This window comes from Zootoca vivipara, chromosome 10 (genome assembly GCF_963506605.1).
Source record: "Zootoca vivipara chromosome 10, rZooViv1.1, whole genome shotgun sequence".
Lineage (NCBI taxonomy): Eukaryota > Metazoa > Chordata > Lepidosauria > Squamata > Lacertidae > Zootoca > Zootoca vivipara.
The window spans coordinates 28,481,085-28,504,503 of record NC_083285.1 but is presented as its reverse complement, the minus strand read 5'-3'; the positions used below and the strand labels follow the sequence as shown (position 1 = coordinate 28,504,503).

General features: G+C 43.1%; 1 protein-coding gene across 1 annotated transcript in view; it reads left to right on the top strand.

Moving 5' to 3' along the window:
- PTPRR (protein tyrosine phosphatase receptor type R) overlaps positions 1 to 23,419 on the top strand; it is an 85,161-nt gene that overhangs the window by 46,266 nt on the left and 15,476 nt on the right. The window contains exons 2-5 of the mRNA XM_060279667.1: positions 1,522 to 1,635; positions 4,469 to 4,621; positions 6,466 to 6,576; positions 8,510 to 8,772. Coding sequence (XP_060135650.1) covers positions 1,522 to 1,635; positions 4,469 to 4,621; positions 6,466 to 6,576; positions 8,510 to 8,772 — 641 coding nt within the window. The remainder of the gene's footprint in view (positions 1 to 1,521; positions 1,636 to 4,468; positions 4,622 to 6,465; positions 6,577 to 8,509; positions 8,773 to 23,419) is intronic.

The following is a 23,419-nucleotide window of genomic DNA, read 5'->3' as shown; positions in this document are numbered from 1 at the left end:
ATTAAAAGTGTCTGCAATACTTGGGGACTTAAAAAAATGAATAAATCAGAGTGAACTCGGTGCCCGTGATCTGCTAATACCCTAGATGTAAAGGGCAGTTTGCATTGTTGCTATTTAGGTCATTATTTTATTTAGGTAATTTATAAACCACTTCGCATTTCAAAGAAAAACTCTTAAGCAGTTTACGATGTCCCAAAAATATCACTGCAAAAAGAGTTATAAAAAAATTACATGTTTTAGAGCAGTGCCGAGAATAATTACATAAGCTATCTTCTTGAACACAACTATAAACTGAAACATATGGGGACTATAATAACTACAAGCAGATTCAAAATGCAGAAATGCAGCAGAGACAACCAGACTCCTCCAAGCTGCAGCGCTCTCCCTTCTGCTGCTGTCTCACCAACTTAAGCTCAGTTACAAGAATCTATACCAGGGGGTAGACACTTCTGACTTCCCATGTGAAAGCCTGGCTCCACGTGGCAAGGCCTGGTTGTTCCAGACAAAAAGAGGGCATGGTGTATGTCAGGTGACTTACGGCATGGGCCCTGATCAAGATCAGCTGGATTAGGGGGATGTAATCTGTTGCACGCTTTACAAAGTAGGATGAGTCCTTGCACGGCAAGAAGGGTGCATTATAGTCCTAAGAAAACAGATGGTTCATTCTAGGGAGCCATTTAGACTAGTAGCTGATGGGAATAGTCGAGGCTGGTGAATGAGCACTCAGCAAGGCTTCATTGGCATCAAGCATCAGCCAGAGAACACTGTTAGGCATATCAGGGCTCAGTTCAGGAATGTGGGAAGTGGCAGTAAAAAGGATGTTCAGCATAATGACCACAGCTCAGGAAACAAGCATCAAATTTTGTACTCCATTGCTTTATGCCTCGGAAGTGAAATGGTAATCAAAACAAACCTTTGCTTATTTTATGTAATGCTGTTTCATTTAGAGGGGTCGCTACCCTGGTGCTTTGCTCTGATTGACTTGTGGGGGATTTACTCCTGAGTAAAGCTTTTCAGATTGCAGCCAAAGAAGCCTTCTAACGTTCCTTGACCTCACCTTGAACTGAAGGTTGGGAGAAGACGAGATGTTACTTTAAATTAGCAGCCTTCAACACACTGGAATCTGCCCACCCCACCCCACCCCACCCTGAAAAACCACAACAGCCCCCCTTGTTCTTGATTTAAAACACACATTGGGCCATGTTTTGCTGATTGTGGGCAGGACAGCAAATGGTGCCTCCTCCTCTGTTCAAGGCACAAAGGACCTCAGGACTGTCCTGTTATTTGGGCACCTGAACAGAAACCCCCCACAAGGTCCTTCATGATATCAAATTAAATAACTAAACAATTTGCTGCCTTTTCATGACCCTCCTAAACTCCTCTGCCTCGGGGTAGAGCCAGCACAGCTTTGTCGTCGTCCTGGGAAAAACCGCTTGCACAATTCACCGAAGTCATTCATTAGCAGGGAACTGTGTATGCTGAGCAAGGTTAGCATTTGTCTGTTTGGGGTTTGTTTTGCAGACTCTGCAAATGGATGTAAACAAGCTGAATATCACGTTGCTTCGGATTTTCCGCCAAGGAGTGGCTGCTGCTTTAGGACTGCTGCCGCAGCAAGTGCACATCAACAGACTCATTGTAAGTGGTGAGCATTTTGTGTGGCAATTTGCATTTTTGGCTTTCATTTCCTGAGAATAAAAACCCAGCAAAGTTTTAAACAGTGAAATATCTCCCCTAACTGCTGACTGGAAGGGTGACTTCTGATGGCCACTGAATATTTTTCATATAGCTCATTCTTCTCTAGAGAGTTCCGGTTTATATATACCACCATGGTTGCATGAGTGTGAAAACAGACCAAAAAAAATTCTGATATTGTCCCGAGCACCAAAATTACCCCAGAACCTGACCACTGTAGAGTCAGAAGGTCAAGTCACATGATCACATTCCACATGGCCAACCAGCTTTCTTTAATTTGCATCTTGAGCTGCCGTTGGATATGGTGAATGGGTTATGTGCAAGGTCTACAGTAGGACATAGCAAACCTTCAAGGGGTGACACTATGCCCAGAGAGGCTTTGATGGAGTTCAGAAGTACCACACCCAACACCTTCCCCCTGGGCAAATTCCTATTTGGGCTCAAAAAGTATCCCACCAATGCTCATAAGAATCTGCCAAATTCTAGTGAGAGGAGACCACTGGCCCACCTAGTTCTGTTTTTGTCACCACTTGTCACAGTGCCGGTAGTGGCTACTCTAGAGTAACGACGCCTCACAGCTCTGCATTTTTATCCTTTTATTCAGTGCAGTCTATTTACAGTGCAGAAACAGTGCTATGTACATGTTGCTAGTCGGGTGCAGAACCTCCGAATGGAGATTCCCGCGTTTTCCTCCAGCAAAGTAGCCTGGGGATCCCAAATCTCCGCCCACGACGTTTCCTGCGCAATTCCGGGGTCACTGGGATCAGCCTTCTTCCCACGGTCTCCCTGCTTCCCCCTTCCGTTCCCAAGTGGCGCCTTGGCTTGGCTACCTTGCTCGAGCCCTGGCTCCTACTTCCTGATTCCTCGCTAGAGACATCTCCCTCCCCGCTTCCACTTGCGCTTGGGGAAGAGCTTGTGGTTAAGATGGGAGGCGGCTGTCTATAGCTGCTGTCCCTCACACCACTGAATGGCAGCAACTTTCCATGTTTTCAGAGAGGAGACTTTCTCTTAAAATATGAAGGTGCCAGGGGTTGAACCCGGCCTTTGTTTGCATAAAGGCATGTAATCCACCGCTGAGCTACAACTCTTCAGTTGATTCCATCCTGGTTCCTTGTGTAGTTAGCAGGCATGTGGCAGACATCTAGCAAAACAGTGATCAAATTATGAATGAAATTTGCTCCAGACTTTTGGGAAGAGAACACCTACCCACCAATTTAATGAAGATCATGCAGGGTCATTTCTGAGCTTCTTTTCTCTATATATGAGGTGTGGGGAGCCTCAGGTCCAGGGGCTGAATAGGTCCAGGGAGCTGAATAGGTCCAGGGGCTGAATAGGTCCTCAGGTCCAGGGAGTTTTCCAGCCCTGCTCTATATAATGTTATACACAACATATTCAAAATGCATATACAAAGTTCTGGTTATTTTTGCATCTGTTCTTAACCAGTTCGTTTCCGCAGAACTTACCTGGTGAAACTGGTCCGATGGGGAGATTTTACTTGCACTGTAACACAGAAATAGGTTAGCAGTGAGAGACATTATATTGTGTTCCACATGTACAACACGCTGTATATCACCTCAGTCATGGACAATTCATTTTAAAACCAAATTTAGTTGTGTGGATTACAAGACACAGTCAACATGTGCCTCATAACACCACAAGATGATTGTGCATGGCTCATACATGGCCTGTGGAGCAGCCATGGCTGAATTTGGCAAAACGCAATCCCACTTCTGACTCGGAAGAAATGTCACGTGGAATGTTACGTGAATCACAAATGTGAGAGCTTCACCTTTAGGGTTATTAACTTTCCAACAATTATGTCTAGATCAGTTTTCCACTTTCTACTTTGGCCTTTGAGAGTTCATGGTCCTGTAGCTGGCTGGACTTGCTTGTGGTTGGTTGACAGCATATCATGTGTGCCCCTATGAGGGAGATGAAACGTCTGTTTTCATGGCCGTCAGAATTTGCTGGAGCAAACTAAATGAAGTTGAAGTTGTCCGAATGTATGATGTAACGTCTTTCTGATGGTGTGAATTCAAGTTTGGATTATTTGCTTAAGGGTAACATGACACATTAGAAAACTGTAAATAAGTAGCTATTATCAGGAAAGGATGTGAATCACCAAATTTAATCCATGGGTTTCAAACCCCCTATATTTAGCCCTTGGTGGTTTTTATCTTCGCACTGATGGCTTGCACCTCACTCCTAAACATTTGCATCCACATAACTGACTGTAACATCACTTAATAGATGCTGCAACCCCAGATTAATATATCATAGACACTGCATGGACACACTCTGCACCATATTCCAGTATTCATGTGAATCTAGTGGTAGGTTTGGGTATTTGATTCTCTTGGATCCATGTGGGATTTAAATTCTAGGTCTTCAGGAACCTGTCTGCTTTAAAATAGACCCAGATAAGTCCCCTGGAGAACTCTGAGCTTTTTCAGAGGCTTCTCTGCCCTGGTGCGTAGCAATGACATCATCACTATGCACCCAGATTTGGAGACTTTTAAGCACAGCATAAGGAAGAGGAAATTTTAAACATCTGAAGTGCCATTTGGATGTTCTAAATACCAACTAGACTCAGTTTGGTACATATTCTACTTAATCCAATCATTCTGATTTGAACTGAGGGGAATTCACCCAGCTCTGATCTCCCTTGAACACTTGTAAGAAGAGCAAATCTTCAAATCATACCGTGCTTTGTTATTAGTAGAGATTTTTTAGAGGTCAGTGTCCTGCTCATATTTATGTTTTCCAATTCTGCTAGGGCAAGAAGAACTGTGTTGAGCTCTTTGTATCACCAGTAAACAGAAAAGGTGTTTCTGAGACACTACCGTCTGAAGAAGTCTTGAGATCTCTTAATATCAATGTGCTACACCACAGTTTATCCCAGTTTGGAATTACCGAAGTCTCTCCAGAGGTAAGCAATCATGAGTATATCATGCTGCATCTCATTATTCAATATGCACCTCACATGTGCTCTTATTAAGGCCTCTGATCATTTCAAAACTGAGGTAGTGATATAGTGCATAGTAGATAAATGTGCTCCTGGTCATGCCAAAATACAAATTCAGATTCTAGCCTTAGTCAGATGTTTCCTACCCAGTTCTCAGTTTCTAATGTTTTCAGTCTGAAGTTTGGTTTTTCACATTTTCACATCAGTTTGCAATTTCTTTAAAAGTACTCATGAAAATTCATTATTGCAAATTTCTCCCAACATACACATTTTTGCAAAGCAGTTTTATAATATACAGTGGTACCTTGGTTCTCAAACTCAATCTGTTCTGGAAGTCTGTTTGACTTCCAAAACGTCCCAAACCAAGACACGGCTGCTGATCGGCTGATTGGCCCCAGAAACAATGTCAACAGCCGAAACGGACATTTGGCGTGAAAAAATTTCTCAAACCGACACTTCCTTCCGGGTTTGCGCCATTCGGGAGCCGATTTGTTCGTCAACTAAGCTGTTCGGGAACCAAGGTACCACTGTAATGCGTTTTGGTGGGTTATTTTCATTAATATATGCACTTATATGCATTCATTACGCTAGCATATGTATTTTGTTCTGTACATTACTTGACTTGCAAACTGCATTGCAAAATTCAGAAAATTGTGATGGTTGGCTACATACTGTTTCAGCAAGTGAGAATGAGGCATGTTTGCATTTAAATGCAATCTGAATCAAATTTCTCTTCCACTCCCACCCATGAAAAGGTCAGTGAGAATGTGAGGAGCGAGCCCTGCTACTTGAAACTGCTCAGCTGACACACAGCTGGCATTTATCAGCCTCCTTCAGAATGATGTTAATTGCATGCCATGGTGTGTGGTTGATGCACACAGCAGCATTAAGGGGCGGTAGCAGCCCCACACATGTTCTTGGTGTGTTTGGTAACCACAGGTACCAAATGCATGAATGGGGCTTCTGATGTACATATTGTTGGGGAAAGACCAAAGGCTCAGCCAGAAGGTAATCAAAACATTAACACAGAACTTTGTGGCACCTTGAAGCTTAGCTGTTTTGTTTTGACATGAGATTTTCAAGGCTTGTGATTAAAATTTTAGCTTATTTGAAACAAAACGTACATCGTTTTGACTACCCAAATACGCATGCATACGCTGCAATTGAAAAATGCAATTTAGCTTGAGCAAAAGTTTAGTTCCACTCCATTTGAGGATGTATCAACAGAGAAGAGCCTTGACTACTGCAAACTGTGAAGCAGCATAATATAAAGGTTGGGTTAGATGCAGACTCGGGATTTTTTATAACTTTCTTTGCTTATCAGATGCCTCCTAAGATTTCATTTGCACCTGCTTTCAGTTCTCTATATGGTTCACAGATTAAGGTCGCCTTATATAGCTATTGAAGGAGTTGTGGGCGGAGATACCAAACAAGTCGACCGAAAGTTTAAGCAATTCCAGTTACCTTCTCACCTGCTGAACCTGGTGATTTCCAAGAAGGAATTGGACTTGGCTATTTAACTTGACACAGTTGGATTCATGGGTAGAAAGAATTTTCCAGTGCTCACTAAGGAAGGTATAAAGTCCCCTTCTTAGACAGGTTAGGGTGGTTTTTGTATCATACTTGTTAGAAGCGTGATTGGAACTGATTCATCCAAGCATTTTATATTATAGAAAAACACAGCAAAGATTTTTTTAAAAAATAAAAAAACCCCACCTTCATATCTACCTGACAAGGGCTCTCAAGTGTGCAACCAGAACAGTGTAATTACATTTTGTTTTGCTTTTGTGTTTTTTATAAAATCAAAGAAAAACGTCTTGCAAGGCAAGCACGAATCGGGTAAACTCTGGAGCAAAGAAGGATTTTATGCTGTCATCATATTTCTCAGCATCTTTGTTATCATTGTGACATGCCTGATGGTAAGTCTGTTTCTTTACATTTTCTTCAGCTCATGCCTGTCTCAAAAGCCCAACCGGCAGATTTGTGCCAGAAGTATTTACATAATGCAGTCCGGTTTTTAACCACTAACAAAAAGCAATAAAAAAAAATTATGCACAGCCAGACTTGATGTAAGCTGGGTGTTTGCATCTGAAACGACTAAAGCTTTTCTGCAGCTGACTCGAAAACGGCTTACGTCTCACATTTATATTGTAAGGGGTAGAGCCTAGTTCAAAGCATGTGTGCTTACTTACAGCCAGCGTTGCTGAGCATGGGGAGCCCTCCTCAAAAATCAGTAAGTCTTCTTCTCAATGGGTAGAAAAAGTGGAGCAGATGACATCCAGCCCATCGGTCCTTCCACTAAACAGCTGGTTGGTGTGTACTTACTGCTGAAGCCTATGCAGCTCGACTGGTGGAGAGAAACCATGGGTGATATTTTCCTACTCAGAGTAGAGCTATTGAAGTTAGTTGTTAATTAGCTCCAAGTGCTCTACTCTGACTAGGACAAGGACCCCCAAACCATAGCTGCCAAGTTTTCCCTTTCTCGCGAGGAAGCCTATTCAGCATAATGGAAAATCCCTTTAAAAAAGGGATAACTTGGCAGCTATGCCCCAAACTTCGGCCCTCCAGATGTTTTGGACTACAATTCCCATCTTCCTCAACCACTGGTCCTGTTAGCTAGGGATCATGGGAGTTGTAGCCAAAACATCTGGAGGGCCGCAGTTTGGGGATGCCTGGACTAGGACACGCTGAACACCACCCTATATATGCAACATTCTTTGCATAGGCCATTCTTCATTCAGCTGGGGGGGGGAGAGCAGAGGGTCTATTAGAAGCCCTTTGAAGGGAAGCTTTTAATGTTTGATGTTCCATTGTGTTTTTAATATTCTGTTGGAAGCCACCCAGAGCGGCTGGGGAGGCCCGGCCACATGGGTGGGGCATAAGTAATATATTATTATTATTATTATTATTATTATTATTATTATTATTATTATTAGTTCAAAGTAGCATCAGAACTACTTTGTTTGGTTGGTTGCAGGTCGTTTTGGGCAATTAAAGTGAATTAGCAAATATAATAAATATATAATAAATAATAGTAATAAAGTATATCATCAAATGTTTATTATTCCTAACTGCTAAACAACATTAACACCAAAAATGCCCCCACCTTTTCATTAATGCTCATGAATTAAAGGAAGTTGGGGGCAAAGTAGATTTTTCTGTGCAAGGATAATGCAGTTCTGGTACTCCAAACAAAATCCCGGGCTCTTAAGTCTTTAATTGAAAATGTCTATTTTCTTTTGCATCCAGTTCTGGTTGATGGATCCTGAGGTTCTACTACTAAAAAAGGCAATGTAATCTGCTGACTCCAGAGCTGGGGGGTATTCATGCAGAATTGTTTGTATATATGTCCCTTAGATGGATTGGAGTGGTTACATTTTTTGAAGTGTATGCTAGGAGTATTTAATAGTTAAATGGGAACCTAGAACCTAGCAACTGAAATGATGAATATTGGCATGAAGATGGTTCCCAGAGAACCCTCAGCTGCAGACAATACAAACTGAGGTTTATTTTACAGGGAGTGCTGAGTACCATACATTTAAAGCACATTGCATGCACATTTTAAACACATGGCTTCATCCCAAAGGATCCCAGGATCTGCAGTTTACCCTTCACAGAGCTACAATTATTAGCACTTTAAACAAACTACGGTTCCCATGATACTTTGGGGGGGAACCATGTGCTTTAAATGTGGGCGTGACCTCTTTTGAAAACAATCTGTAGCACAAAATGCTCATTTAAAAACATTGCCACTGACATTCTTTGCCGTTGACTGATGCCTCGTTTAATCCAGTTTCTCTCCCCTCCCCCCGAATTTAAGATAAAATCAGCTCTTCTCTCTGTTTTCAATAGGTCCTGTACCGACTGAAAGAGAAAATACAATTTTCGGTGAGACAAGATAAGAACAAGAAACAGGAAATACACCTTTCAGCCATCCCACTGCAGAGAACTCCGTCCGAGTACAAGCCAGCAAACAGAATGGTCCAGCCTGAACCGGCTCCTAAAGCTGTGAATGTCATAGTAGATCCACAAGGGCAATGTGCTCCTGACATCAAGCCCACCCTTTCAACCAGCCCATCCCCTTTCAAGATCAAGTCAGTGGGGCTTCAAGAAAGGTAGGCTTACACCTCTCCAGATGCAGTTTGCCATTGTTCCCCTGTGTTATAAGCAGGTGAGACAAGTTATGTGGCCCTGCAGATGTTGTTGCGCTCCTCCTACCATCAGTCCCAGCCAAGCATGAGCAGAGATTATGAGAGCTCATTCATTCACTCCATTTGTATGCTGCCCATTTACCCAAACGCTCTGGGAGTTGTGCTCCAGCAAGATGCAGAGGGCCACAGGTTGCCCACCCTTGCTATAAAGGATGCTATTTTCTGAGTATAATCAGAGATTATAATTTGCACTTAAACTGCCAAGTATTGAAATAATGTTTGGAATCAGTAAAGGTATTAAAAATATAAAAAAAAGTTGGCAGCTTCCAAATATTTCCAAAGAGGAAAACAAACATGCTTTGAATCCGAAATGTGATCTTTTTGGATTGAATGGTTAATTTCATCATTTTGCTTTCCTGTGTTTATGTCCTGGCCTGGGTTGCAGCACATCTGCTGGAAAGCCATCAATTAGAAACATACCTTCTAGTGCAAGCACTTTTCAGAAATCATCGATACGCTGTGCAATGACTCTTGTTCGCTAAAGTAAGCCCAGCTAGCCGACAAAAGAAAGATGCAAAGAGCATGCAGGCAACAGAAGCAAGGCAGGAGGGTGGGTGATCAAAAATACTGTTGTTTAGAAGCATTGGTGTTTAGGAAGAACAGATTCCTATTAAACAATGACATCTCACCAATAGATGTGTTTTCATCAAAGGTATGTCAGAAATTGCAACAGCATACAGGATGTGTTCTGAATACTTAAAAGGGCTTCTCTTTTGTTCAAATAAAGGAGTTCTACTGGTTTCTCTGTGCAATAAAATAGTCAACAATGAAGAGAGGCCATTGGTTCTCAAGAAGCAAATGGAAATTCTACAGATATGCCCAGGTTGCATGGATATCTGTACCTGGATGGGGAACCGTAACCAAGTGATGTCTGTGTAGCTTCCACCAATCAGTTGTTCTGGAGAGAGACCCAATCACTCAGGAGAAAGATGGGAAGCTGGCTTTGGTACCCCATCACTGCTGCATCTCCTTCCCCTGCCAAAAAGCTAGTAAATGGAGATCTGCTCGGTTGGATTAGAACCATTATGTGTTTGGTGATCCCCAAGGTTCTTTTGAGATCTTGAAATCTGCACATGAATGTAGTAGTCTATCACAATCTCTCTGGAATACTGAGCTGCAGATAGACACAAATTCTATTTAAAGAGAACAGAGTAAGATCGCTCCCCACACCCCTTTCAGACTTCATGTGGTTTTTTTCCCCTCCGGAGCAACTACAGTTCTGGCCAAGTCATTATTTTTACAAGCTGGAGAGGGCTTATTAGCAGGCCCATGGCCTAGGTATACATGCTAGAGGCATAAATCCCTTTGCTTATAAAGGTGGCCCCTTTGACATTTGTTGAAAACATTGCTATTACTATGATGTTCATAAAAAGTAACAACATAAAGTTTTCTTCAAAGTGCCCTGCTTCCTGCCTCTCCACCCCAAAACAGTCTTAAAATATAGCTTAGGGTGGGCTTTTGATCCTTACAGAACATTTTGCTCCCCTTAACACACTTCAATATGAAATAGCACTGTGACAAAGTCTGAAACAGGTGTACAAAATTCTAGCTAATATGGGATATATGATATGAGCAGACGGATCTCTACTGCATTGTTGAACAATTCATACCTGAATTGGGTGAGGTGCAGCAGAGAGAACGAAGTGGATCAGGTGTCTGTGTGAAATAGTTTCCGCATACGTGATATTGTCTGTGTGGTGAAGAGAAAGGGGCATGTCTGTGCCCCAAAAAATGTGTACTATGTTTCCTCCCAACATCTCTCTCAACCATTCTCCATCGTTGAACAAGAAAAGAAATAGCACTGGGAAGGAGAGGGGGTTTTTAGGCGAAATTCTCATGGATGAGGTGTAGGGGTTTAGATTATTTTAAGTTATCCTTATAGTAGCGCTGCAAGGTAGGACAGTTTTAGCATCCCACATATTGCAGGTGCAGGCTGAAGTGATGGTGACTTGCCTAGGGCTTCTCACAGTGTAGTCCTACACATGTCTACTCAAAAGTAAGCCCCACTGAGATCAATGGGTTCGACTCCCTGGTCAGTGTGATGGGGATTGTCATTTGTCACCAACCTAAAGTTTGAACCAGGAACATCTTGCCCTGAAATTCACATTCTCAGGCAGTGTGTGAGACAACCAGACAAATACTGGTGTTTGAAAAACCGAAAGTAGGAAATATCAAGTGGAAATAATCTGATTGACAATCACAGTCCCAACACATTATCCTAACTATTTTTGAGCAGCTTCAATGCTGTGCAAAATGCCTCCATGAAGCACCATGTACAGAGGTGAAAACATCATTAATCAGGATTATGCCACATCTTTCATTATACTACCAGGCATTTTTTCTTCTAGAAGCTTCCTGGTTATTAGCAATATTTTGTGAGCTCACTAAATTCACTCTAGAATATTATTTAAGTGCATATGGTGTGGGCTGAGAACTTGCCATAGAGTTCTCCCTGGTGTAGGCATGATGCTGTTGCTTGATGGATAGTGACATCTAGAGGAAGAAGATAATATTGTCAGTGGATCTTCTGTTCCATCTGTTACAAATTCTTGTAAGAGTTCATTCGAGAAATTTCTTCTGCACTTCTTCTGCTTTAACCAGCTCAGTAGTCCATTTATATTTATCTTTCACTAGTGCGGCCTAATATTACTATCATAAGAGAAGTTACTGGAAAGTAACAGTCGGGGGGGGAGGTCTCTTGTGTGTGTGTGTGTGTGTGTGTGTGTGTGTGTGTGTGTGTGTGTTTGGGGGTAGTGATAATTTTATTCTCTAGCGTTCACAGAGGAAACCTGGCATTGGCAGTATTGATCTCTACACAGTGAAACAGAGAGCAGATAATAGGATGTGTGTCCTCAGCAACCATTCCTAAGTGGTACCAACTGATCTCTGTAGATTCCATTGGCTACAGATCAGGAAGCAGCCTGTGACACTAAAGTTATCAGATTTTTTTTCCAATGAATCCGGGGACACTTTTCCATTTCCTACTAAATAGATGGATTTTGTCAGGGGACTGATTTGTAAATCCGGGGACTACCCCCAGGAAACGGGGATTTCTGGCAACCTTATGTTACACTGGCACAAAGCAAGACACAGCATTGTCTTGTACCTAGGGGTCAATTCCCCTTCTTGGACTTGCCTTTGCTTCACCTGTTCCCCTGGGCCTCGGCTAGCTTTGTTGTTGTTTAGTCGTTTAGTCGTGTCCGACTCTTCGTGACCCCATGGACCATAGCACGCCAGGCACTCCTGTCTTGCACTGCCTCCCGCAGTTTGGTCAAACTCATGTTTGTAGCTTCGAGAACACTGTCCAACCATCTTGTCCTCTGTCGTCCCCTTCTCCTAGTGCCCTCAATCTTTCCCAACATCAGGGTCTTTTCCAAGGATTCTTCTCTTCTCATGAGGTGGCCAAAGTATTGGAGCCTCAGCTTCACGATCTGTCCTTCCAGGGAGCACTCAGGGCTGATTTCCTTAAGAATGGATAGGTTTGATCTTCTAGCAGTCCATGGGACTCTCAAGAGTCTCCTCCAGCACCATAATTCAAAAGCATCAATTCTTCGGCGATCAGCCTTCTTTATGGTCCAGCTCTCACTTCCATACATCACTACTGGGAAAACCATAGCTTTAACTATACGGACCTTTGTCGGCAAGGTGATGTCTCTGCTTTTTAAGATGCTGTCTAGGTTTGTCATTGCTTTTCTCCCAAGAAGCAGGCGTCTTTTAATTTCGTGACTGCTGTCACCATCTGCAGTGATCAAGGAGCCCAAGAAAGTAAAATCTCTCACTGCCTCCATTTCTTCCCCTTCTATTTGCCAGGAGGTGATGGGACCAGTGGCCATGATCTTGGTTTTTTTGATGTTGAGCTTCAGACCATATTTTGCGCTCTCCTCTTTCACCCTCATTAAAAGGTTCTTTAATTCCTCCTCGCTTTCTGCCATCAAGGTTGTGTCATCTGCATATCTGAGGTTGTTGATATTTCTTCCGGCAATCTTAATTCCGGCTTGGGATTCATCTAGTCCAGCCTTTCGCATGATGAATTCTGCATATAAGTTAAATAAGCAGGGAGACAATATACAACCTTGTCGTACTCCTTTCCCAATTTTGAACCAATCAGTTGTTCCATATCCAGTTCTAACTGTAGCTTCTTGTCCCACATAGAGATTTCTCAGGAGACAGGTGAGGTGATCAGGCACTCCCATTTCTTTAAGAACTTGCCATAGTTTGCTGTGGTCGACACAGTCAAAGGCTTTTGCATAGTCAATGAAGCAGAAGTAGACGTTTTTCTGGAACTCTCTAGCTTTCTCCATAATCCAGCGCATGTTTGCTATTTGGTCTCTGGTTCCTCTGCCCTTTCGAAATCCAGCTTGCACTCGGCTAGCTTACCCTTGTTCATATACCTGGGGGGGGGGGAGAGAGAGAAAGAGAGAGAGAGAGAGAGAGAGAGCTACAGCAGTTAAAGAGGTGGGCAACCTTTTCAGGATCAAGGATCAAATTCCCACTGGAGAAAGTGACATAGTTGCTGCAGGCCTCAGTTCAGCCCCAGCCCCAATACCTACCTAGGCTTACTGATTCCAGGAGGGCAACATGCAGCACTCCTTGTAATTCTAATTAGATTATCTAAATAATAATAATAATAATAATAATAATAATAATAATTTATTTATACCCCGCCCATCTGGCTGAGTCTCCCCAGCCACTCTGGGCAGCTCCCAATTGATTATTAAAACAATACAGCATTAAATATTAAAAGCTTCCCTAAGCAGGGCTGTCTTCAGATGTCTTTTAAAATTAGGATAGCTATTTATTTTGTTGACATCTAATGGAAGGGCGTTCCACAGGGCGGGTGCTGCTACCGAGAAGGCCGTCTGTCTGGTTCCCTGTAACCTCACTTCTCGTAATGAGGGAACCGCCAGAAGGCCCTCGGCGCTGGATCTCAGTGTCCGGGCTGAACGGTGGGGGTGGAGACGCTCCTTCAGGTATACAAGACTGAGGCCGTTTTGGGTTTTAAAGGTCAGCACCAACACTTTGAATTGGGTTCGGAAACGTACTGGGAACCAATGTAGGTCTTTCAAGACCGGTGTTATGTGGTCTCGGCGGCCGCTCCCAGTCACCAGTCTCACTGCCGCATTCTGGATTAATTGTAGTTTCCGGGTCACCTTCAAAGGTAGCCCCACACAGAGCGCATTGCAGTAATCCAAGCGAGAGATAACTAGAGCATGCACCATTCTGGTGAGACAGTCTGCGGGGAGGCCATTTAGAGCTTTAAAGGTCAGCACCAACACTTTGAATTGTGCTTGGAAACGTACTGGGAGCCAGTGTAGATCTCTCAGGACCAGTGTTACATGGTCCCAGCGGCTGCTCCAAGTCACCAATCTAGCAGCCGCATTCTGGATTAGTTGCAGTTTCCAGGTTACCTTCAAAGGTAGCCCCATGTAGAGCGCATTGCAGTAATCCAAGCGGGAGATAACCAGAGCATGCACCACTCTGGCTAGACAGTCCGCGGGCAGGTAGGGTCTCAGCCTGCGTACCAGATGGAGCTGATAGACAGCTGCCCTGGACACAGAATTAACCTGCGCCTCCATGGACAGCTGTGAGTCCAAAATGCGCACCTCAGACCGGTGTCATTTATGGGTTTATCCTATCACGTTTCACGTGTTTTTATTTTTCAAACACAGATATTAATGTTTGAGGCTGCAATCCTGACCCCACTTACCTGGGAGTAAGCTTCATTGTTCAATAGACCTTTGAGTAGACATGGGATTGTATCCAAGGTTAGTGGACCCATTGGAATTAATGGACATGACGAAGTTTGGTCTGCTAATTTCAATTGATCTACTCTGAGTAGAACTTTGTTGGCTGTAACCCATTACTAGGATTGCCCTGCAATTTGGGGAAATCTATAGGTTACAATGTGGGGCGCCCTATTAATGCATGTACAGCCTCTAAGAGCATTTGGTTCAGCAGGCATAGACTAGGCTGGAAAAGGCCACCATTCACCTGTGACAAGCTATCTGCTTTTTCAAATACTTCTGTGGGGGAAAAGCAGGGCCTCAAGTGTCTCTTTCGCTCTCATACCTTTTAGGTACTGATAAATGCCTTCCTTTCTAATATTTAATTAATTGAGCAGAATTGCTGGCGTAAGTATCACTGTTTGTGCTATATATAACCAAATTATTATTAAACACTTCCTGCCTTTATGGTTCAGCATTCTGTTAACGGACTTTCGGGCATTGTGTAGCTCTCTGCAATTTGAATAATGAAACCGAGCCAGTGTTTGTGGATGGTTTCACAAGCATGAGAACCTAATATATATTTACAGGAAGGGATCTGGAATTTCCTGGCCGAAATACACAGCTTTGCATAGATTTGGAGGATAAATTTACTCCATTGTGCTGAGGTGAATATGCTTTTCTTTGTGCTTAATATAACTCTTAGGCATTTGCTTTCAGGGAAATGTCAATAACAATTGTTTAAAGCAGAAGCTTGGGATACCCCCAAAAAAAGTTGTTTCAGAAGAGTATTTGAAAGATTGGACACAATGGAGGGGAGAGTGCTGTGGTTTAGTTATTTATAAAAATGTTGTATACCACAGTTTCATTTAAACAATCAACATGGTATGCAACAATTATAATACCATAAAAAAGCAGCACAAATGTGACCCTACCAGGTTCCTATCAATGCCCAATGCCTTAGCCAAGCCTGTTCTTTCCTGTAATCAATAAAGTTGTGGCTTAATTCAACCCAATACCAGTCTCCTATGACATTATTGTGGCCTCCCTTCACCTGCCATAGCCTAATTGCACCTGTGCCAGCAAATATAACACCATTAAAAAACAAAACAAAAATTAAACTGGATCACCAGCTAATTATTATGGGGAAATATTTCCCCCCATTGTCTGTGTACGTCAGGCAGCAAAGAAACATTTTCAGCTAACATTCCAGAGTTACTGTAGAATGCATTTGCTGAATCTCTTTTGGAAGAGGATTCCATAGGAGTGGGTCGGTAACGCAGAAGGCTTGGTTTCATGTTGATGTCAAATGAGCCTCACCTCACCAAGATGGGGAGGCAGGTGACCCACGATGCTTCTGCAGATGATAGGTACCCTGTTCTTATGGATTAGATCGGGGTTTCCCAAACTTGGGTCTCCAGCTATTGTTGGACTACAACTCCCATCATCCCTAGCTAGCAGGAGCAGTGATCAGGGAGGATGGGACTTGTAGTCCAAAAACAGCTGGAGACCCAAGTTTGGAAAAGCCCAGCTTTAGATTATTCTTCTTGAGTATTGAAAGCATAAATAGACAACATGTGTACTCTGCAGTCTGCGCATTGGGTGGCCTTATGAGGTGCCCATGTGCAAAGAGATGTAGATGCCTAGTACACCTCCATGCAAGGAGGAGTCTCCTGACTAGTCCAGGATTCCTCCTTCCATGGAACAGCCAGATGTGACATCAGTGGGTACATGTGGCTGACATGCATGACATCAGCAGGGGTCATCAGCTAACCACCACAACTCCACAAGCCCCTCACACGTTTTCAGCCCACAAAGACCTTAATACAAAGTACTGTAATTGGAAATATCATAATTTAGGGAAGTGAATTTAAAAGAAGCTAAAGTTTTAAGTAGGCACTTTCTCTTACTGATTCACAATGCAGGTATTTCAGTCTGAGGGGAAATGGAGAACAAACATCAGGTTAGTATCTTTAGGGCCGAAATACAACTGTTTGTGACAGTAAACCAGGAACAGGGAACTTGAGGCTCTTAGAAGTGTTTCTTTTGGACTACAACTCCCATCAGCTGCAGCCAGCATGGCCAATGGTCAGGGATGATGGGAGTTGTTGTCTAGAGGGCCCCACCCCTGCAGTAAATATTCACAACAGAGACTTCATATATTTACAACAGGAAGCTCTCTCCACTGAACACAGAGCATTGTCCTTTTTGCTGCACGCAGTGGCCTATGTCAAAGGAGATCTTCCACCTTTCCTAAGAGACAAAGTTCAAAAGAGCTCATAAACTCTGGTGGTTATATTTTGGATTGGACAACTCCCAAGAGAAACTCAGTTTTTATGACAATTCTACTTACAGCATCAGCATCTCCAGAGTCAAATAAATCTGCAGTTGCCACCACACTTTTTATGTAAATTAGCCCAGTGTTTTGTTTTGCTTTTTTTTTCCTAAGAGAAGCGTAAGCATATTGCAGGCTCGCAGTTCTTATCGAGGCTTGATCCTTGTTACATTCGTTGCTACTGGTTTTAGCTTGTACACAGGAAACTGCAGTGCCAATCAATTTCATTCCCAAGGTGACAGGAAACCTTCTTCAGTCAGTTGTTGATTGCGCTTGTCTTTGCTGCACCACCCATTGCATTTATTCCCTTTGGCTGAACTTAAGACAGATTAATCACTGGCTGACATCTGGCAGACAGTTTTGGTAGCTTGTCAGTGATTTGTCTCAGTGGCCTGTTAAAAGGTTCTTTGTATTTATAAGTGGCTGTGGGTGGGGGGAAGGGAAGGTTCAAGACTGCAACTTAGGGCCCACCTATCTAGGAGTAAGCCCCACTGAACTCAATAAGTCTTATTTCTGACATGAGAGCACTAAAATCGTTTTCAAAGAGTTTAGAACTTTTCATTCCCCCAACATTTTAGGAGGATGAATAGTGTCAATCTGTGGCTAGCACTAAGAAAACCAGGGTGTGCGAATGCAGTTAAATGCATGTGCAAATTAAAGAATTGTTCAGTCTGTATTGGACTGCCTTGCTCACTTTAAGCTCCCAATTGTTCCTCTGAAGCCCCACCCTAACCCTCCCCACAGATGATGCAAATAATGGTCTCACCAGCTTTTGAATGCAGAATCATAGAATCATAGAGTTGGGAGAGACCACAAAGGCCATCCAGTCCAACCCCCTGCCACGCAGGAAACACCATCAAAGCATTCTTGACATATGCCTGTCAAGCCTCTGCTTAAAGCCCTCCAAAGAAGGAGACTCCACCACACTCCTTGGTAGCAAATTCCACTGCCGAACAGCTCTTACTGTCAGGAAGTTCTTCCTAATGTTTAGGTGGAATCTACTTTCTTGTAGTTTGAATTCAGCCCTGGGATTTTCCAGGATTTTCCCAGCAAGACTGGGACTGTCCCTCGTCTGAAACCCTAGAGAGCTTCAGACCATGGATCTGACTTAGTACACAGCAGGATCCCTGGTTCTTCATCAACCAGGCTAACGCCAGCCTTGATGGCAGGCTGTATGGGGAGGGCAAGCATGACTATGCGCCTCAGCAGATGCACTGCCTACCGGTGTGTTCTGCATACAAAGACATGATTCCTTGTGGATCACTGTCAGCAAAGGATACTTTTGTCCTTGCTGCATCAGAGGGCACTGTTCCAGTGCTTTACCTTTCCATGTAGGAATGAACGGCAACCAGTCACTTGATACAAGGGGAAAGTAAAAGAATACACTCAGGGCCACTGCTAATGTAGTGACCCCAGTCGTTGAGAATCAAGTCCTCTCCTAACCACACAGACCATCTGATTTGTGTTTCTTGTGTTCGGTAGATGGGGAACCCTCCAACTCCCAGTATCCCTGACTGTTGGGCCACACTGGTTGGTGCTGATGGGATAAATATCTGAAGGGCTATAGATTCCCAGTCCCCATGATAGAGAATGATGGGCCAGCAGGAGAGCAGGACAAAATGTTGGGAAGTTGATAGGTGTGTGTACACACACAGAGAGAGAGGTATGAATCTGGGGTGGGGGGTGGGGTTTACTGCCAATGTTTCATCTGAAAGCAATGGTTTACATGATAACATTCCAGTTCGATGGTAGAACTAATTGACAGGAAAAGATGGGAGGCTGTCTAAGCGTTCAGTTTTGAACAGTCAGTTCCCGTTGCTCGGCAGCGCAGCCTTATCGAGGGAAGTACAGGAGTGAATTGGCAGTACTTTAGAAAGCCTGATTAAAAGAGGGAAAGCTGAAATTGCTCTCATGTCAGCTGTTTTCCTGCACAGGATGTTGAGCGATTCCTGTCCCAACCAGATACTGATTGCTTAAAACTTAAGTCTAGAAGTACTTGTTGAAATCATTTCCTCCTCCTCCTTCTTTTCCCCATTTATTTATTTATTTTTGAGATGATAAAGTCTGAATGAGTGACTTGGAGTATGAAGTTGGGCATTGAAGATGCTGGGCAGTTCATGAGACATAGAATCAACAGGGTGGAAAGGGAGCCACAAAGATCATCCAGTTGACTCCTCTCCCAATGCAAGAAACCCACGACTACCACATCCCAAGGCAGTTTGTGTGGCCTAAGTTATACAGGTGCCTAGGTAATGTGGTCCCACTTCTCTTAAGTGACATCAGGCAACACACAAACATACAATAAGCAGAAAGGAGAACCAAGGAAGACAGAAGTTGTGTCAGAAAATTTGAGGACAACAGACACACAGCTTGTATAGATGTTATCCTGATTGTGTGGCTTGCTACCAGGAAGCAGGGACCATGGAGATGTGTCACTGTACAGTTAGCTGTTTGTATGAAGGATTGTCACCTGGCATAGGCTAACAGGGACACATACCTTGAATAACATCCTGTCCCCCTGCTCACACATTTAGCTAACTGGTCAACCAAGTCCCATAAAGAGTGGTTTATTTATTTTTAGAATAGCCCTATAACTGTCGATTTTCACACAACCTTTTGCCCATACATGCAACAAGTAACTTAAGCAGTCAGCACAAAATCCTTTGTCCTGTCCCAATGAACACTTGGTTTTGAGATAAATTTTGAAGTACAAGCAAGGCCTTCCATCCATTTCCCACCCTTCTTCCATCATGGAACCCAAAGTGGTTCTCAAATGGTCTCCCCTCCAGGTGGATTTACATATGTATATCACTGAATTTATCACAGTTGTCCTACATATGTCAGGGGTGTTTAAAGGTGCCTGTATGGTGTCCTAAATGTGTTCAGCTGTCTTCCAAGATGGTGTGCCCTGAGCTGTTGGTGTGATAAAAGTGCAGTGGTTGTGGATAGTGTGTGCATGGAAATTACTAGGGTGTTTTAGTGTATTCGTGTCATCTGAATTAATGGGGTGGTTAATTAAAAACAACCCCCTGGCATATCTCAGCAGCAGCTGCCACATGCCACCCTAGACTCACAAGCATTTGCACAGCGTGCTTTTCACGTTCTGCTCTCTGTGATCACTGTTCATAGACTGGCTACCCAGTCTTTAAAGCACGTTCATGCCACACTCTGAACATGATGCTCTATGCGATTTCTTCTGTACAAACAAATGTCACACACAAATAAGAAGTCCCATGGAGCTGTTCCTATCAAACTAAAGTACAGCATGCATGCTTTTTCTGTGTGTCTCCACCCCACCCAAATGGGATGATTTGATCTCTTGTCTTCCACCAACCCCTTTGTGGTGTTGATTCCAACGTGTTTGGTTTGGGTTTTGGTTTTTTTAAAACAAATTTTCAGTTGAAAGCAAAGGACAAAACATCTAAGTACTATTTTACTTTGCTTCATTGTATGATGTTGATACAGTATTAGAAAACAGGCTCTCTAAAAGTCTGTTTGGAAAGAGAGAACCAGAGAGCCCTAGAGCCAAAAATAGGGTAGCAAACCCCACAGGGCAGTGTACTACACTTGTACTGAAAGAACGAGGACAATTTAGCATCTTTCCACTGATGAGCATGGAAGTGGCTATGGCATGTTGCAAGGGTTCTGGGAACACTGTGGAAAAACCTATCCTCCTTTGGGATTCACCCCCAAATATACAGAAGGCAGAATTCACAGGATATACACACACCTACAGGGTCCACAACCAGGCAGATGGATTCATTGCTCAGCATCTTGTGATGCTTATAGTCTGACGTGCACTTGCTTGCACAAGCAGCATTTATTAAAAATAAAAAATGATAATGTTGTTATTACAGTACATTGCTGCCCCACTTTTCCTCTAAAGAACTCAAGGTGGCATACATGGTTCTCTTCCTCACAGTGTTCTACCTTCACAATGTGCTTCATTCCCAAGTGGAGATTTGAACCCTGGCCTCCCAGGTCCTAGTACAACATTCTTTTCTTTTTTTCTGGAAAATTTATTAATTTGGTTTTCAAATTAAAAATTTGCAGAGATATATCAAACATAAATAATAAAAACAAGATTCCAAGAAATCTCCTGGACTTCCACCCTCCCCTTTGTGGGTACTATCATTAATCCTTTCTTCCTGCATCTTTTATGGTAATCCAAATCCTTTCCCTCTTCCATTATGTCCAGAATTCAATCATAAACTACAAGTGATATTCCAATCCTACTAACTGTTTACAATGGTCTTTAAGATAAGTTATAAAAAAATTTCCATTCCTTATTAAAATTTTGGTCTTCCTGATTTCTGATTCTTCCGGTCATTTTTGCCATTTCAGCATAGTCTTCATCTGCCATTCTTTATCTTCTTTCCACCTCTGGGCCAGTAATATCCGTGCAGCCATGGTCATGTACATAAATAGTCTTTTCTGCTTCTTTCAGATTTCAGCACCTAGAATTCCTAAAAGGAAGGCTTCAGGCTTTTTAACAACTCATTTTTTTCAACTCATTATATATCATTTCCCAAGATCCTTTTACTACCTTACAATTCCATCACATATGATAAAAGGTGCCTTCACATTTGAGCATGTTTTATACATTTTTGCTAATTTACTAGGAGCTAAATACCATCGGCACATCATTTTCATAGAATTTTCTTTCAACGTACAACATGCTGTGAACTTTATATCCCAGTTCCATAACTTTTCCCAAGCTGTAAGCTATATATTATTCCCAAAGTCTCTCGCCCAGGCCCTAGTCCAACATTCTAAACATTACACCGCACTTGCCTCTTCGGCAATCCTTTCGCTTTGCCTGTCAGTGCAATCTCCAGACCAGGATGTGCATAGTTGTGATGCAGTCTTAACATGCAAAGCCAAGCACCTTTCCTCTGTAATCGGTACTTCTGCCAGCTAATGAATGGCTTCCTTCCACCTGCACTGTTGACACTGTCTAACAAACAGCCCCCAGCCACAACGGGGAATCTCGGCAAATGTCCTGGAGGTCTGGGAGTGCAGAAGGAAGCGGCTCCTCCCTTTGTCTGGAATACCAAAGTGAGAAGGCAGAGACGTTTGGGCATCGGTCAACCTTGTTTAATTCCCCCCCCCAAAAAAAAAAATTTTTTATTGATTTTCTAACATTCCAAATTACAAAAAATTCACAAAAACAGAAATAAAAACATAATTGTTTAATTCCTTGACCAGATTGGAAGAAAGGAAAATTTGCAGGGCAGTCCAATTTGCATTGGAAGAAAGCAGTAAATGTAAACTACATTGAGAGAGAGCAGGGTGCCAAATGAAATAGCCATGTATGACAAGAGAAGTGATTTAAATGTAAATTATAGGCAGGAAATAACCCCTTTAAAAGCTTGATGGTTTGCACCGGGTTGGATACCCCTAAGAAGGGGAAGAGGAGTCTCTTGTAGAATATTTTCCAGTTAAATGTCTCTTCTGTTCACCCTTGCCTCACTCGCTCAAAAGTGCTTTGTGAATCAGTTGGGGAGGATGTGAAATATTCTGAAATTGGGCTAAGGAGGATTTGGAGTTTCTACAGAAAAGCCTTCCTAAGAAGAACTGCCTTCTTACATTTATATCCCATCCTTCTTTCATCCTGAAACCCAAGACAGCATGCGTGACGTACTCAAGTAGTCACTCATTCAGGAACTCTCCACTTTTAGACCTCCTTAGCTTTAGCAAGGGGGTGCTAAAGGCCTTGATACATTTCTTATCACTGACATTAGGTAAAGGTAAAGGCGTGACTCAACCACTACTGGCACATGGAGGACCATGATGAGTGCCAGAGCGCATGGAAATGCCGTTTACCTTCCCGCTGCAGTGGTACCTATTTATCTACTTGCACTGGTGTGCTTTCAAACTGCTAGGTTGGCAGAAGCTGGGACAGAGCAATAGGAGCTCACCCCATCGTGCGGATTCGAACTGCCGACCTTCCAATCGACAAGCCCAAGAAGCTCAGTGGTTTAGACCATGGTGCCACCTGCATCCCTATCACTGACATTAAATACCATTTGGAACAATTATTTGTTATTCCCTAACCATTGGAATGGGACCCAGGTGGCGCTGTGGTTAAACCACTGAGCCTAGGGCTTGCTGATCAGAAGGTCGGCGGTTCGAATCCCTGTGACGGGGTGAGCTCCCGTTGCTTGGTCCCAGCTCCTGCCAACCTAGCAGTTCGAAAGCACGTCAAAATGCAAGTAGATAAATAGGAACCGCTACAGCGGGAAGGTAAACGGCGTTTCCATGTGCTGCTCTGGTTTGCCAGAAGTGGCTTTGTCATGCTGGCCACATGACCTGGAAGCTACACGCCGGCTCCCGCGGCCAATAATGCGAGATGAGCGCGCAACCCCAGAGTCGGTCACAACTGGACCTAATGGTCAGGGGTCTCTTTACCTTTACCTTTAACCATTGGAATAGCAAATTTATATGTATAATTCTTGTGTTTCTTTCCATACATCTCCTTAAACTGCTTCCA